The sequence below is a fragment of the Macaca thibetana genome, chromosome 8 (genome assembly GCF_024542745.1).
Source record: "Macaca thibetana thibetana isolate TM-01 chromosome 8, ASM2454274v1, whole genome shotgun sequence".
In the NCBI taxonomy this organism is placed as follows: domain Eukaryota; kingdom Metazoa; phylum Chordata; class Mammalia; order Primates; family Cercopithecidae; genus Macaca; species Macaca thibetana.
The window spans coordinates 97,164,526-97,183,408 of NC_065585.1; the positions used below are offsets into that span (position 1 = coordinate 97,164,526).

The following is an 18,883-nucleotide window of genomic DNA, read 5'->3' on the forward strand; positions in this document are numbered from 1 at the left end:
GTGGATCGCCTGGGGTCAGGAGATCGAGACCATCCTGGCCAACATGGTGAAATCCCCTCTCTATTAAAACACAAAAAATTAGCCGGGCGTGGTGATGCATGTCTGTAGTCCCAGCTACTTGGGAGGCTGAGGCAGGGAACTCGCTTGAACCTGGGAGGTGGAGATTGCAGTGAACTGAGATCACGCCACTGCACTCCAGCCTGACGACAGAGTGAGATTCTGTTTCAAAAAAACCCAAAGAAACAAAAAACACAAAACCAATAAATTGTGTATACCCTTTAAAACGGTTTAAATGGGCTGGGTGGGGTGGCTCATGCCTGTAATTCCAGCACTTTGGGAGACTGAGGCGAGTGGATCACCTGGGGTCAGGAGTTCGAGACCAGCCTGGCCAACATGGCGAAAACTTGTCTCTACTAAAAATAAAAAAATTAGCCAGGTGTGGTTCCTGTAATCCCAGTTACTTGGAAGGGTAAGGCAGGAAAATCGCTTGAACCCGGGATGCGGAGGTTGCAGTGAGCCGAGATTGCACCACTGCACTCCAGCCTGGGTGATGGAGTGAGACTCGGTCTCAAAAAAATAGATAAATAAAATAAAATGGTTTAAATGGTGAGTTTCATCTTATAATCAAAACAAAACCAAATGATCCCATGTTACCATCACAGACAGATCTAACTTGTCCTTCTCAGAACCTGGCTGAACTCTGTCTTTCAAAATGTCTTCCTTGACTACCCCTGGCAGCTGCTGTAATTCTCTGATCTGTATCCTGCTAGTACGCTTTCTATTAATAGCTTGCATTCTATTAGAATAGAACACATGCATGTGTATGAATATATCCTCTCTGTCTTCCTGAAAAGATAGTGGGCTCCTTCAGCACAGACATGGTATCATAGAATTCTCTGGTCAATCTTTAGCGTAAACTTTCTTCTCTTCCTTCCTTTCTTCCTTTTTTCATTTAGCTAGACCACTTTAAAGGCAGCACGGTAGGGGAAATAGAATACATGTGCTGAGCAGGTGGCTAAAATTATTTTGTAACTAATATTAATAGAGTTGCTCTTAAAGACATTAAAGAACCACAGAAGAAAAGAATGTGAAGCTCAGCACTATAAAGACTTAGCACCTGTAGTTCCAGCTACTCAAGAGGCTGAAGCAGGAAGATCACTTGACCCCAGGAGGTCGAGGCTGCAGTGAGCCATGACTGGGCCTAGGCAACAGAGTAAGACCCTGTCACTCAAAAAAAAAAAAACAAAACAACAAAAAAAAGGGTAAATATACATATATGCATATTCAGAGTATCATGTAGAAAAAGCAAACAGACTGATCGTATATGACCCTACACGACCCTGAGAGGAAGTGTCAGTTCCAAGGGGCAGAAGATCCAGGGAGAGAGGTTCAGGCTCAAGATAGGAAAGAGCCTTCTGGGAAAGGGAGCTGCACAGGGGCTGCAGTAGAGCAATGTGCTGCCATGGGAGGTGCTCAAACGTGCAGCTGAGATGAAGCAGTAAATCAATAATTTGTAACTGGTATTTAAGGGCCAACAGAACTCTTAAGCTTCCATGATTCTGTAACACCAAAAAGACATTTAAACCAAGACCCCAAACAAGCATCTAAATTATTTAAAGCTGAATAATTCTACCACCTAAAAAGACATATGCAAAGATTCACTGTGTAGAATTATATCTCAGAGCACACAAGATCAACTCTATGACTAAAACCAACTTAATCATTAACAAACCTTAAAGCTGGCCAGGACTCTGTTTAAGATTATTCATTACAAAAGGCTTTTTAACACACATAACCCATTCACATGGTGCAAAATTCAAACTTCTCCCTTCTTTTCCTAACTGCCTCATTCTCCCATGGGGCAATTAACGTTGCCAGCTTCTTGTGTATCTTCCAAAGATAGTTCATGCATAGAAAGAACATTAGTGCCCATGGTACCCCTTTGTTTTAACCAAATAGTAACACACTTTTGTGCTTGTTTTGGACCTTGTTCATTTATAATAATACTGGTGATCATTCCATATTAACACAGAAAGACTGTTCACATTCCTTAATTTTAGATGACAGCATAATATCCCATTTTTGACATTGATATTGTTCCTAAACTAAGTTGTAAGTTCCCACAAATGAAGCTGAAGACCAATGGAACTAAAAAACGATTACTTTAAAAGTTGGTTGCTCAGCTGTTCTTACCTCAAAGTATACACACACACAAATTTTAATTATATAAAACAATTATATGTGGGTTTTTAAAACTAAGGCCTTGTATACAGTAATAAATTACTTGTCAGGTAATTCCGAGAAAATAACACAACTGTTTATCTCCTCCATGTATAATATGCAGACATGTTTTCAAAATTTATCTATAGAAAATTAAATTATTAAAAACTATAGCTGAATAAAAAAATTAATTCCTGCTAAAATTTATAGAATGTTTACTGTACAACCTATCTATCACCCTTGGCAATATTATATTACAGTTTGAGTTAATGTATGCACCTTAAAGGGAAAAATTTTTTTAAATTCGTATCATTCAGATTTTAATAAACTCAGTTTGGTTTTCCTTCAAGACTGAATAATGATAGCTGGACTGTACAGAATGAAGAGGATGACAGGAAAAGTCTTTACAACAATAGATGCATCTCTTTTGCAGAAGATTAAGGAATGAGATTATATTACTTAAAAAAAAAATCCAGCCAGACAAACCAACTAGAAAATGACATAAGAAGAATTCTGATTCAAACACAAATCACACACACAAAAGCATGTTAACCCTGCATTGATCTCCTGACTTTAGAGATCCTTGCCCAATACACTAAACCTCCACAGTGCTCTTACTGACATTATAGATATCTTTTGGCCTAAAGGAACTCTATTAGAACATAATGTACCTGAAGCTGTGGCAAATCCTGATGACATGATTGTCAGTGCCCTGAAGACTAGGGCTTGTCTCTGGCACATCCCAAGAACTGAGCAGCAGCTGAGCACCAACAATGTGGCTCAGAGAAGCAATATTCATTTTAAGTTAGTATTTCCCACTCCCAAAATCGCATAAAGTAATCTAAGGTCAGTATTTTGGAAACATTGGCTCATATCATCCAGGACAAAACTTATTATGCAGGTGACTTTTATTCATACAGATATTTTAGGACAGGAGCTGTTTTTTCTCTCTTTTGTACATGCCACTGTTTGCACTGCAGGATGATGTGACACAGTAGGCACTTGACAAAGGTCAATTAATGGAACAATATCTCTTATATATTATCCTATTAAACCCTTGCAACAAAAGGTAACTTACAACAGGCCTTATTATTTCCATTTGACAGCACTGAACGGTGATGGTGCATCTTTTGATGGCCCCAATGTTCATAAACTATGAATGGATACAATTTGATATATTTATCCACTGCAAAATTATGTTTAAGGTCTTAGAAGTGCCCCCAGTTCTATGCCGCTAATCCTGAAACAAACATGAATAATAGTTGACTTCAAAGACTACTCAGAAATTTGGCTTGTATGCCACCCCTTCTCTGATGTTGTCATCTATGTCACAAATGCTCTTGCTTCAGACTATCTTAGGTACCAATGGAGGTAACAGTGCATGCTCCAGCTTCACCTCCCAGGCATTATAAAATGGGAGTTTAAAAATAGCTTAATTTTCTTAAAAAAGTAACTTCATAGACACCTGACAAATCATGACTGCTACCTGAGCAAGCAAGTATGATTAATGCCAACAAAGATACATCATGTTGACAGTATGCAGCTTTGATAGGATGTAATTAAAATGGAATTTTATGTTTGCAATCTTTTTCTCCCAAATCCATACCTGTCTAAATATCAAAAAAACACAAAATAAGGGATCTTCGACAAAATATCTGTCCAGTAATCCTCAAAACTGTCCTGGTAATAAAAAGCAAAAAGCATTTAAGAAAGTCTACAGGAGCCTAAGGAGACATGACAATGAGATGTAATGTGCTATCACGAACGGGGTGCTGCAACAGAAAATGGACACCAGGGAAAATCTAAGGAGATTTAAATAAAGTATGAACTTCAGTGAATAATATTGTGACAATACTGCTTAATTAATTGTTATGTATGTGGCATAATAATGCAAGATGTAACAACAAGGGAAACTGGATATGGAGTACGTGGGAACACTCTGTATTTGGGAACGCTCTGTATTATCTTTGCAAACTTTTCTATACAGTTAAAACTATTTTAAAATGAGAAGCATGTTAAAGTAATTAAATAAAAAAGTAATGATAAGTACATATTTGTAAATTCCCACTATAGAGAGTATCACTGCAAAGAAGGATCCAGTAGAACTGAACTGGTTCTATATCCTGATGACTCAAAGCAATTATTTTAGTAATTTGATTATAAACACCTTCCCTACTAAGAATCACTGTAGGTTACACACTTCTCTGATTCCTAAATATATAGTATATAAAATTTAAAAAGTGTGATTATACTATGCAGAAAAATCATTTGACAAAATCTAAGATTCTTTCAGGACAAAAAAGATTCAACAAAGCAGGAAAAGAAGGAACTTCCTCAACCAGGCACAGGGCATTGATGAAAACTTCACAGCTAACACACTCAATGGTGAAAGAATGAGAGCTCTCCCCAAGATCAGGAACAAAACAACGATTCCTGCTTTTGCTACTTTCATTCAATGCTGTACTGGAAATTCTAGCTATAGCAATTAAGTAAGAAAAAGAAATAAATAACAAACTAATTGGAAAGGAGGAAGTAAAACTATCTTTACTCACAGATGACAATCTTCTATGGAGAAAAAATTTTTAAAAATCCACAAAAATCTATTACAGCTAAAAACTTCAGCAAAGTTGCAGGATACAAGGTCAACAAACAAAAATAAGTTATATTTTTATACACTAGCAATGAACAATCTGAAAAGAAAATTAAGAAACAAACTGGTTTATAATAGCATCAAAACAATAAAATAGAAACAAATGTAAACAAGGAAGTATAAGACTTGTACAATTAAAACTCCAAAACATTTCTGAAAGAAATTAAAGAAGACCTAAATAAATGGAAAGGCATCTTGTCTTCATGAACTGAAAAACTGAATATTATTAAGCTACTGCCATATAGTGATTCAATGCAATCCCTATCAAAAACCAATGGCTGGCTAGGTGCAGTGGCTCACCAGCCTGGCCAATATGGCGAAATTCCTTTTCCACTAAAAATGCAAGAATTAGCCGGGCATGGTGGAGTGCCCAGGGTTTAGCAGAGATGTCAATTACAGTGTGCGCACCTGTAATCCAGCTACTCGGGAGACTGAGGCAGGAGAACTGCTGGAACCTGAGAGGCAGAGGTTGCAGTGATCCAAGATGGTGCCACTGTATTCCAGCCTGTGCGACAGAGTGAGACTCTGGCAAAAAAAAGAGAGAGAGGGAGAGAGAGAAAAAAAAAAAAAGAAAAAAAAAAAAGGCTATTTTCACAGAAATGGAAATGTCAATCCAAAGATTAAGAGGGAACTGCAATGAACTAGCCAAATTAATTTAAACTGTCCCCAATACCTAAATGCATATACAGGCTAAAACTATACAATTCTTGAACAAAAACACAGGAGTAAATCTTCATGACCTTGGATTTGATAACAGTTCATAGAAAAGATACCAAAAGCACAAGCAACAAAAGAAAAAATAGATAATTTGAATGTCATCAAACGTAAAACTTGGCTGGGCACAGTGACTCACCCCTATAATCCTAGCACTTTGAGAAGCTTGCATGAGTCCAAGAGTTTGAGGCTGCAGGGAGCTATAATCCGACCACTGCACTCCAGCCTGGGTGACAGAGCAAGACCCTGTCTCTTTTAAAAAAAAAAAAAAATTGGAGAAAGAGGAAGTTGAGTCTCCAGCTCCCAGCGCGAGCAACACAGAAGACAGGTGATTTCTGCATTTTCAACTGAGACTCCACCTCTGGGGACAGGACACAGCTAAACAACAACAACAACAACAACAAAAAAGCAGCAGAAACCTCTGCAGATGCAAACGACTCTGTCTGACAGCTTTGAAGAGAGCAGTGGATCTCCCAACACGGAGGCTGAGATCTGAGAACAGACAGACTGCCTGCTCAAGTGGGTCCCTGATCCCTGAGTAGCCTAACTGGGAGACATCCCTCACTAGGGGCAGACCGACACCCCACACCTCACACGGTGGAGTAAACCCCTGAGAGGAAGCTTCCAAAGCAAGAATCAGACAGGTACACTCGCTGTTCAGCAATATTCTATCTTCTGCAGCCTCTGCTGCTGATACCCAGGCAAACAGGGTCTGGAGTGGACCTCAAGCAATCTCCAACAGACCTACAGCTGAGGGTCCTGACTGTTAGAAGGAAAACTATCAAACAGGAAGGACACCCACACCAAAACCCCATTAGTACGTCACCATCATCAAAGACCAGAGGCAGATACAACCACAAAGATGGGGAAAAAGCACGGCAGAAAAGCTGGAAATTCAAAAAATAAGAGCACATCTCCCCCTGCAAAGGAACGCAGCTCATCACCAGCAACGGATCAAAGCTGAACGGAGAATGACTTTGACGAGATGACAGAAGGCTTCAGTCCATCAAACTTCTCAGAGCTAAAGGACGAATTACGTACCCAGCGCAAAGAAACTAAAAATCTTGAAAAAAGAGTGGAAGAATTGATAGCTAGAGTAATTAATGCAGAGAAGGTCATAAACGAACTGACAGAGATGAAAACCATGACATGAGAAATATCGGACAAATGCACAAGCTTCAGTAACCGACTCAACCAACTGGAAGAAAGAGTATCAGCGATTGAGGATCAAATGAATGAAATGAAGCGAGAAGAGAAACCTAAAGAAAAAAGAAGAAAAAGAAATGAACAAAGCCTGCAAGAAGTATGGGATTATGTAAAAAGACCAAATCTACGTCTGATTGGGGTGCCTGAAAGTGAGGGGGAAAATGGAACTAAGTTGGAAAACACTCTTCAGGATATCATCCAGGAGAACTTCCCCAAACTAGTAGGGCAGACCAACATTCAAATTCGGGAAATACAGAGAACACCACAGAGATACTCCTCGAGAAGAGCAACTCCAAGACACATAATTGCTAGATTCACCAAAGTTGAAATGAAGGAAAAAATGTTGAGGGCAGCCAGAGAGAAAGGTCGGGTTACCCACAAAGGGAAGCCCATCAGACTAACAGCAGATCTCTGGGCAAATATTCTACAAGCCAGAAGAGAGTGGGGGCCAATATTCAACATTCTTAAAGAAAAGAATTTTAAACCCAGAATTTCATATCCAGCCAAACTAAGTTTCATAAGTGAAGGAGAAATAAAATCCTTTACAGATAAGCATATGCTTAGAGATTTTGTCACCACCAGGCCTGCCTTACAAGAGACCCTGAAGGAAGCACTAAACATGGAAAGGCACAACCGGTACCAGTCATTGCAAAAACATGCCAAAATGTAAAGACCATTGAAGCTAGGAAGAAACTTCATCAACTAACGAGCAAAATAACCAGTTAATATCATAATGGCAGGATCAAGTTCACACATAACAATATTAACCTTAAATGTAAATGGACTAAATGCTCCAATTAAAAGACACAGACTGGATAAAGAGTCAAGACCCATCAGTTTGCTGTATTCAAGAGACCCATCTCACATGCAGAGACATACATACGCTCAAAATAAAGGGATGGAGGAAGATCTACCAAGCATATGGAAAACAAAAAAAAGCAGGAGTTGCAATCCTAGTCTCTGATAAAACAGACTTTAAACCATCAAAGATCAAAAGAGACAAAAAAGGCCATTACATAATGGTAAAGGGATCAATTCAACAGGAAGAGCTAACGATCCTAAATATATATGCACCAATACAGGAGCACCCAGATTCATAAAGCAAGTCCTTAGAGACTTACAAAGAGACTTCGACTCCCATACAATAATAATGGGAGACTTTAACACCCCACTGTCAACATTAGACAGATCAACGAGACAGAAAGTTAACAAGGATATCCAGGAATTGAACTCATCTCTGCAGCAAGCAGACCTAATAGACATCTACAGAACTCTCCACCCCAAATCAACAGAATATACATTCTTCTCAGCACCACATCACACTTATTCCAAAATTGACCACATAACTGGAAGTAAAGCACTCCTCAGCAAATGTACAAGAACAGAAATTATAGCAAACTCTCTCAGACCACAGTGCAATCAAACTAGAACTCAGGACTAAGAAACTCAATCGAAACCGCTCAACTACATGGAAACTGAATAACCTGCTCCTGAATGACTACTGGGTACATAACGAAATGAAGGCAGAAATAAAGATGTTCTTTGAAACCAATGAGAACAAAGATACAATATACCAGAATCTCTGGGACACATTTAAAGCAGTGTGTAGAGGGAAATTTATAGCACTAAATGCCCACAAGAGAAAACTGGAAAGATCTAAAATTGACACTCTAACATCACAATTAAAAGAACTAGAGAAGCAAGAGCAAACACATTCAAAAGCTAGCAGAAGGCAAGAAATAACTAAGATCAGAGCAGAACTGAAGGAGATAGAGACATTAAAAACCCTCCAAAAAATCAATGAATCCAGGAGTTGGTTTTTTGAAAAGATCAACACAATTGAGAGACCGCTAGCAAGACTAATAAAGAAGAAAAGAGAGAAGAATCAAATAGATGCAATAAAAAGTGATAAAGGGGATATCACCACGACCCCACAGAAATATAAACTACCATCAGAGAATACTATAAACACCTCTACACAAATAAACTAGAAAATCTAGAAGAAATGGATAATTTTCTGGACACTTACACTCTCCCAAGACTAACCAGGAAGAAGCTGAATCCCTGACTAGACCAATAGCAGGCTCTGAAATGGAGGCAATAGTCTACCAACCAAAAAAAGCCCAGGACCAGATGGATTCACAGCTGAATTCTACCAGAGGTACAAGGAGGAGCTGGTACCATTCCTTCTGAAACTATTCCAATCAACAGAAAAAGAGGGAATCTTCCCTAACTCATTTTATGAGGCCAACATCATCCTGATACCAAAGCCTGGCAGAGACACAACAAAAAAAGAGAATTTTAGACCAATATCCCTGATGAACATCAGTGCAAAAATTCTCAATAAAATACTGGCAAACCGGATCCAGCAGCACATCAAAAAGCTTATCCACCATGATCAAGTGGGCTTCATCCCTGGGATGCAAGGCTGGTTCAACATACGCAAATCAATAAACATAATCCAGCATGTAAACAGAACCAAAGAAAAAAACCACATGATTATCTCAATAGATGCAGAAAAGGCCTTTAACAAAATTCAACAGCCCTTCATGCTAAAAACACTCAATAAACTCGGTATTGATGGAACATATCTCAAAATAATAAGAGCTATTTATGACAAACCCACAGCCAATATCATATGAATGGGCAAAAACTGGCAGCATTCCCTTTGAAAACTGGCACAAGAGAGGGATGCCCTCTCTCACCACTCCTATTCAACATAGTGTTGGAAGTTCTGGCTAGGGCAATCAGGCAAGAGAAAGAAATCAAGGGTATTCAGTTAGGAAAAGAAGAAGTCAAATGGTCCCTCTTTGCAGATGACATGATTGTATATTTAGAAAACCCCATTGTCTCAGCCCAAAGTCTCCTTAAGCTGATAAGCAACTTCAGCAAAGTCTCAGGATACAAAATTAATGTGCAAAAATCACAAGCATTCTTATACACCAGTAACAGACAATCACAGAGAGCCAAATCATGAATGAACTTCCATTCACAATTGCTTCAAAGAGAATCAAATACCTAGGAATCCAACTTACAAGGGATATAAAGGACCTCTTCAAGGAGAACTACAAACCACTGCTCAGTGAAATAAAAGAGGACACAAACAAATGGAAGAACATACCATGCTCATGGATAGAAAGAATCAATATTGTGAAAATGGCCATACTGCCCAAGGTTATTTATAGATTCAATGCCATCCCCATCAAGCTACCAATTAGTTTCTTCACAGAATTGGAAAAAACTGCTTTAAAGTTCATATGGAACCAAAAAAGAGCCCGCGTTGCCAAGACAATCCTAAGTCAAAAGAACAAAGCTGGAGGCATCACGCTACCTGACTTCAGACTATACTACAAGGCTACAGTAACCAAAACAGCATGGTACTGGTACCAAAACAGAGATATAGACCAATGGAACAGAACAGAGTCCTCAGAAATAATACCACACATCTACAGCCATCTGATCTTTGACAAACCTGAGAGAAACAAGAAATGGGGAAAGGATTCCCTATTTAATAAATGGTGCTGGGAAAATTGGCTAGCCATAAGTAGAAAGCTGAAACTGGATCCTTTCCTTACTCCTTATACGAAAATTAATTCAAGATGGATTAGAGACTTAAATGTTAGACCTAACACCATAAAAACCCTAGAAGAAAACCTAGGGAATACCATTCAGGACATAAGCATGGGCAAGGACTTCATGTCTAAAACACCAAAAGCAATGGCAACAAAAGCCAAAATTGACAAATGGGATCTCATTAAACTAAAGAGCTTCTGCACAGCCAAAGAAACTACCATCAGAGTGAACAGGCAACCTACAGAATGGGAGAAAATGTTTGCAATCTACTCATCTGACAAAGGGCTAATATCCAGAACCTATAAAGAACTCAATCAAATTTACAAGAAAAAAACGAACAACCCCATCAAAAAGTGGGCAAAGGATATGAACAGACATTTCTCAAAAGAAGACATTCATACAGCCAACAGACACATGAAAATAAGCTCATCATCACTGGCCATCAGAGAAATGCAATCAAAACCACAATGAGATACCATCTCACACCAGTTAGAATGGCAATCATTAAAAAGTCAGGAAACAATAGGTGTTGGAGAGGATGTGGAGAAATAGGAACACTTTTACACTGTTGGTGGGATTGTAAACTAGTTCAACCATTATGGAAAACAGTATGGCGATTCCTCAAGGATCTAGAACTAGAAGTATCATATGACCCAGCCATCCCATTACTGGGTATATACCCAAAGGATTATAAATCATGCTGCTATAAAGACACATGCACACGTATGTTTACTGCGACACTATTCACAATAGCAAAGACTTGGAATCAACCCAAATGTCCATCAGTGACAGACTGGATTAAGAAAATGTGGCACATATACACCATGGAATACTATGCAGCCATAAAAAAGGATGAGTTTCTGTCCTTTGTAGGGACATGGATGCAGCTGGAAACCATCATTCTCAGCAAACTATCATAAGAACAGAAAACCAAACACCGTATGTTCTCGCTTATAGATGGGAACTGAACAATGAGATCACTTGGACTCGGGAAGGGAAACATCACACACCGGGGCCTATCATGGGGAGGGGGGAGGGATTGCATTGGGATTTATACCTGATGTAAAAGACGAGTTGATGTGTGCAGCACACCAACATGGCACAAGTATACATATGTAACAAACCTGCACGTTATGCACATGTACCCTAGAACTTAAAGTATAATAATAATAAAAAAAAAGAAAGAAAAGAGTCAGTCACAAAAAAATAAAAATAAAAATAAAAATAAAAAAAATTAAAACTTTTGTGTATCAAAGGACACTATCAAGAAAGTGAAAAGACAACCTACAGGATGGGAGGAAAATTTCACAAATCATATATTTGATTGGGGTCTTATATCCACAATATATAAAAAGAGAACTCTTACAGAAATGCAAATCAAAAAGACAATCAGATACCATCTCATGCCAGTCAGAATGGCAATTATTAAAAAGTCAAGAAGCAACAGATGCTGGCGAGGCTGTGGAGAAACAGGAACACTGTTACACTGTTGGTGGGAATATCAATTAGTTTAACCTTTGTGGAAGGCAGTGTGGTGATTCCTCAAAGACCTAGAACCAGAAATAGCATTTGACTCAGCAATCTCATTACTGGGTATATACCCGAAGGAATATAAATCATTCTATTATGAAGATAAATGCATGCATATGTTCACTGCAGCGTTATTCACAAAAGCAAAAACATAGAATCAACCCAAATGCCCACCAATGATAGACTGGATAAAGCAAATATGGTGCATATACACTATGGAATACTATGCAGCCATGAAAAGGAATGAGATCAGCTGGGTGCGGTGGCTTATGCCTGTAATTCCAGCACTTTGGGAGGCCGAGGTGAGTGGATCAAGAGGTCAGGAGATCAAGACCATCCTGGCCCATGGTGAAACCCCGTCTCCACTAATATACAAAAATATTAACCAGGCGTGGTGGCGCATGTCTGTAGTCCCAGCTACTTGGGAGGCTGAGGCAGGAGAACTGCTTGAACCCAGGAGGCAGAGGTTGCAGTGAGCCAAGATCACACCACCACTCCAGCCTGGCAACAGAGCGAGACTCCATCTAAAAAGAAAAAAAAAAAAAAGGAACGAGATCATGTCCTTTGCAGGGACATGGATGGAGCTGGGAGCCATTATCCCCAGCAGAGTATCACAGGAACAGAGAACCAAACACCACATGTTCTCACTTACAAGTGGGAGCTGAACAATGAGAACTTGTGGACACAGGGAAGAGAACACACACTGGGGCCTGTATGGGGTAGGGAGTGGGGAAAGGGAGAGCCTGAGGATAAATAGCTAATGCATGTGTGGCTTAACACCCAGGTTATGGGTTGATAGGTGCAGCAAACTACCATGGCACACATTTACCTATGTAACACATCTTGCACATGTAACTTGTAACTTAAAATAAAATAAAATAAAAAGAGAAAACTCTTACAACTCGACAATAAAAATACAACACAATTTTAAAAAGAGTAAAAGACTTGAAAAATCATTTCTCCATAGTAGATACGCAAATGGACAACAAGCACATGAAAAGAAGCTCATCATCAGTCATTAGAGAGATGTGAATCAAAGCCACAGTGAGATACCACTTCACACCCATTAGGATTGTTATGGTTACAAAAAGAAAACAAGTGCTGGCGAGGATGTGGAGAAACTGCACCCCTGGTGAAAATTTAAAATGATGTAGCCACTGTGGAAAACAGTATGGTGGTTCCTCAAAAAGTTAAACATAGAATTAACATATAACCCAGTAACTTACTCCTAGGCATATCTACACCAACAGAAATGAAAACAGATGTCCACAGAAAAACTTCTGTGCAGAAGTTCATAGCAACATTATTCATAAAAGCCAAAAAGTGAAAACAACACAAATGTCCATAAACTGATGAATGCATAAAATGTGATATATCTATACAACAGAATATTATTCAGCCATAAAAAGAAATGAAGTACTGGCACATGCTACAGAATGGATGAGCCTTGAAAACATTATCCCAAGTTTAAGATGCCAGACACAAAAGGTAAGATGTTGTATCATTCCATTTATATGAAATATTCAGAACAGACAAATACACAGAAACAGAAAGCAGACTGGTAGCTGCAACGGTCTGGGTAAGGGGTTAGTGGGGAGGGACTGCTTAATATGTATAGGATTTCCTTTGGTGTGATTAAACTGTTTTGGAATGATATAGCGTTGGTAGTTGTACAACATTGTGAATGTGCTACCACTGAATTACACACTTCAAAATGGTCAATTTTATGTTAATTTTATCTCAATAAATAAATAAATATAAGTTAATGCATACATACACATAAAATTCACATGGTTCTACCAGGCATTCCGGGAGCCTGCCGCATAGCATCCATTTCCTCCATGGTGGCAGTGACTGGAAACAGTCTCTTCTTATGGAAGCTTCCAGGTAGTGTATAAAGGGGACACATATGAATGCATATATGTAAATGGACATACTTAGTGTTTTTTACCACAACATTAACAGAGCATACTCTGACCAGGCAGAGGTGACAGATGAGTCATAGCTGTCACAAGGCCTAAAAGTCACAGTGCTCACAGGTACATGGCTTCATCGTTGCCCCTCGGCTCCTTGGGTTATACTCTCCCCAATTTTCCACCCAAACATAAAGCAGAGACCAGATATTATTATTTAGGAAGCACCTGGAAGAAGTTAAAAACTGAAACATAAAAGTAAATTACCAGATAATGCCTTTATTGTCTGCCATTAGGAATGACACTTTCTCCCAAATACGCGGTAGCTCTTGAACATATATCATTTCAGGAAATCTTGTTCTAGCCTTTTCTGGAGAGAAGATGATGCAACCATGAGCTGAGTACAAACCAGAATTAAGTTCAAAAATTTTCAAGACAAGATTTCCTGGTATCCTTGCTGTCACTGCAGTTTCCCACTTTTCCATAGCTCTTGAGGAGATGGGTCCCTCAGAGATGTTCAGCTTCTCCTCATTCAATGTCTGCGGGATTTCAGGGTAGCCAGGGTTCTATTTAACTTACCTGTGTGCAAAGACTCGAAGTACAAAGCTGAATAAGCCACTTCTGAAGTTTTCCAAAAATCTGATTTCATTGGGAGGCATCAATAAGATTTTGACATTTATTTCACTCTTCTTCCCACTCCATAGCATGCATATAATCTAGTCCTCTCTTGTTCCCTCCTCTAGGAGCTGTAGACAACCTGCATTGAGATTCCACACCAAAGATAGGAAGGGTGGTCTTGCACTTACGGGAAACCAGGTGGCAGGCCAGGTACGTGTGGAGGGCCTCACACAGTTGCCTTGAGATACAGATACCAGAGGCCTGTGGAGTCTCTCCCCACAAGCTACCTCTGGACGACTCAGTTCTCCTTTTTTGTTTAATTCAAATGATGAGTTCCTTCCTCTCAGGTAATTTTATTTCATTCGATGTTAAATGTCATATTTTAATTCTATCATCTGCCTGTGGTTGTTTAATTTTTGCTTGAACTTTTAGTTCTACATTAATTGTAATAAATGCTTTAAAACCCTTACATCATTATCCACTGAATTCTCTATTTTCTTTTTTTTTTTGAGATGGAGTCTCGCTCTGTTGCCCAGGCTGGGGTGCAGTGGCGCCATCTCGGCTCACTGTAAGCTCCACCTCCCGGGTTCACGCCATTCTCCTACCTCAGCCTCCCAGGTAGCTGGAACTACAGGTGCCCCCCTACCACACCTGGCTAATTTTTTGTATTTTTAGTAAAGACAGGGTTTCACTGTGTTAGCCAGATGGTCTCAATCTGACCTCATGATCTGCCCGTCTTGGCCTCCCAAAGTGCTGGGATTACAGGCGTGAGACACCGAGCCCAGCCTCTATTTTCTTTATAAACATCTTCACCCAAGAGCTGCCCTTGTTCCTCCCCTGCCACTTCCCTAAGTGTCCCTCCTTGTGCTGTTCCCTATTTGTTTATACTGACTGAACATTCTTCAGGGACCTTGGTTCCCAGTGTCTCATCCTCTATCTGATTGGAACACACATCACCTCTGTCCCAAAGCAGAGTATTCCTGGCAAGTTCTACCTCACTGGCCTCGTCAATCTCCTTAGACAAACAACAACATTTGTAGTACAACTCCATGGACTGGTTCATCCTGAGAAGAGAAGGGGAGCCACAACCTCACCCCACCTTCTTAGCTGCTCAATCAGCCATTGCTGTTTCCCATCAACACATACTTGCTGGGTGTCTACTGCATTCATGGTCCAGTACCAAAACCAGATGAGTCACAGCCCCTGACCTCCGAGGGCTTATTTATGGTTAAATGAGACAACTGAAGTAAAGAAAACACATAGAGCTTATTTTGAAGGCAATGACAAGTATCAGTGCAATGTTTAATACCTGGTTGTTAGTCTCATTATATAATCAAGCATCTGTCACTCTCTTTTGTATCTGTGCAAATAAATGTGAAAGTTCAGACCATTTATAATACCAGTGCCAGAGCAGCAAGTGAGGAAGAAACAAGGGCATCTGTTCATGTACAATCCTCTCTCCTGGGAAGACAGTGTCCAACCCAAGAATTGCTCTGCAGGATTTTTGCTCCAGTTCCCTGTGGAGAAGGAGCTGAGCTGGCTCAAGCCACTGAGAACTGTGGAGCCAAGAAATCAGCATAACAAGGGTGAGCCTACCAAACCTGCCAGCTGGCTGCACCAAATGCTCTGGGTCTAGCAGCAGCTGGAAGAGAGGGCAGAGTAGGTCATTTGACAGAGGCAAAAGGGGAGGAGAGGGGCAGCAAGGTGTGGCGGCTCAGCTGGAGGAGGAAGTCAAGTTGGGTCAGGCTTGATCTCGCCCTGTCTCTGCTTCTTGCCCACAGAGGCACGTGGCACTGTGTGCTTGCATCTGGCCACCCCTGAAGACTCTGCCAGGCTGTGTGCTGTCTCCCATGGCTCTTCTCTGTGCCATCATCTCAGCAAAGCACACTCCAGAGCTGCAATCTGACTCACAGGAAAGTTCTAGTGTGATCACAGTGCTGCTCCAGATTGCAGCTGCAGGAATGGGGTGGGGGTATGGTAGGAAGAGTGGGGAGACTGTTCCAGGTCTCCAGCCTCTTTCAGGAACAAAAGTTTCCAGAGAAAGGAGGTCAGAAATAGGGAGGAAAAAATTCCATGCCTTTTATATAGGGCCACCTTGAAATCCTTCTTGTTCTTGATGGATGACAGGTGCTGGAAAATCACCATGGCCAGGTTAAGATGCAAACTTAGAATGGTGGTTACACATACCATGACTGAATATGAATCTGGAAAATTACTCTTGCTGTTTTCATTCTATTATCAAAACTTCATAATTGTCTGTACTCATATCCCTAGGCTGTTGCCATTCCATTTCATTTTTTCCTTCAAGTCTATCACTGGTTTAATATATAGAAAAAAAGAGCATGGAAACTTTCACTGCAGTTTTCATATTATCCATAAGTTTACCAAGAAAGTTATTCAATGTGTGTAGCCATAAATGAGAACATAGGTCAAATGATATAGGTTGATATTATCAAGTGTTTAAAGAGCATGAACATACTACTTTCATATTATTTACACCTCTAACTCTACTCTGAAACTTTTACTGTTTCAATCAGATAGCTGTGTAACACAACACTAGATCAATAAAATGATAAAAGTTAAAAGAGACAAAGGGTGGAGAAATGGATCTATTTTCTGCTACCTACAAGGGAAGAAATGCTATGCACACAAAGACATAACAGTGCAAACTGTAACAAATGCCAAAAATAAGATATATATTTAAATAAAACATAAAGACTACTATTAGTACTAAACATAATCTTTAACCACAAGGAGGGTCCAACCCACGATGTTGGACCATACACACAAATTAACTCAAAATGGATCACAGACCAAAATATAAGGGCAAAAGCTATAAAATTCTTGGAAGAAAACATAGAAGTATGTTTGCATAACCTTGGATTCACCAATGGTTTTTTAGATATGACCCTGAAAACACAAGCAATAATAACAAAAATGATAAATTGGACATTGTCAAAATGATAAATCTTTGTGTTTCAAAGGACACTATCAAAAAAGTGAAAAACTCCACAGAATGGGAAAAAATATTTGCAAATGATAAAGGACTTATACAGAGAACTCTTACAATTCAACAACAAAAAATAACCCAACTTCAAAAATAGGCAAAGGACTTGAAAGACATTTCTCTAAAGAAGATATACGAACAGCCAATAGCCTATGAAAAGACGCTCAACCAGGTGCAGTGGCTCACACCTGTAATCCCAGCACTTTGGGAGGCTGAGGCAGGCAGATGATGAGGTCAAGATATTGAGACCATCCAGGCCAACATGGCAAAACTCTGTCTCTACTAAAAATACAAAAAATTAGCTGGGCATGGTAGCGTGCACCTGCAGTCCTAGCTACTTGGGAGGCTGAGGCAGAAGAATCGCTTGAACCTGGGAGGCGGAGGTTGCAGTGAGCCGAGATTGTGCCACTGCATGCCGCCCTGGCGACAGAGCGAGACTCCGTCTCAGAAAAAAAAGATGCTCAACATTGCTAGTCATCAGGAAATGCAAATCAAAGCCACAATGAGATACCCACTTCAGACACAAGTGGATGGCTACAATAAAAAAGACAACAATAACAAATTTTGGAGTGGATGTGGAGAAAGTGGAACCCTGGTATATTTTACATTGCTGATGGGAATGTAAAATCGTGTAGCCACTTTGGAAAATACTGTGGCAGTCCCTCAGAAAATCAAACATAGAGTTACCTTATGACTCAGCAATTCCATGCCTAGATATATATTCAGGAGAAATGAAAATATATCCACACAAAAAACTTGTATGCGGATATTCATAGTAGCACTATTCATGTTAATCATAAAGTGGAAACAACTCAGGTGTGCATCAACTCAAAAGAGAAATAAAATATGGTATATTCACAGATAATGGATTATTATTCATCCATAACAAGGAATGAAGTACTGAAACATATCACAACATGGATAAACCTTAAAAATATTATGCTAGGTAAAAGAAGGCAGTCACAAAAGATTTGTGATTCTACTTATATGAAGTATCCAGAATAAGCAAATCTGTAGAGACAAAAAGTAGATAAGTGGTTGCCAGGGGCTGGGAAGAATTGGGAATTGGCAGTCAATTGGTATGGGGTTTCTTTTTGAGGTTGCAGAAAGTTCTAAAATTTCATATTATAGTCATGATTGTACAAGTCTGTAATTACAATAAACATAACTGAATTGTACACTTTAAATAAATGAATTTTATGGGATATGAATTATGTATCAATAAAGCTCTTTAAAAATGTGATAGAGATAAGATAGATTCCTTCGGGTCCCCATGAGTCAAGTTCCAATTTCTAGATCTCTCTGTGTATACATGACAGAACCATAAACACCAGACTGTAATTCCATGGGTTCCGATATGTCTTTATTCTTACAGTAAGTCGGCATGTGGACAGGAAGAATGGCAAAGAATATAAAGGGTCTGGATGTCAATTAGTAGAATAAGCAGTAGTA

At 39.5% G+C, this 18,883-nt stretch overlaps 1 protein-coding gene across 11 annotated transcripts in view; it reads right to left on the reverse strand.

The window, feature by feature from the left end:
- Nucleotides 1-18,883, reverse strand: part of SPIDR (scaffold protein involved in DNA repair) — a 480,217-nt gene that overhangs the window by 118,502 nt on the left and 342,832 nt on the right. Inside the window, exons 1-2 of one of the 11 annotated variants that reach the window (XM_050800379.1) lie at nt 14,074-14,164; nt 13,671-13,773 (exon numbers count right to left, since the gene is read on the reverse strand). The exons of 9 other annotated variants lie outside the window; for them this stretch is intronic. In XM_050800379.1, coding sequence (XP_050656336.1) covers nt 13,671-13,723 — 53 coding nt within the window. In that variant the 5' untranslated portion in view covers nt 13,724-13,773; nt 14,074-14,164. Of the gene's footprint in view, nt 1-13,670; nt 14,165-18,883 lie in introns of those variants that run through there. One more of the 11 variants, XM_050800378.1, reaches the window with a different exon arrangement.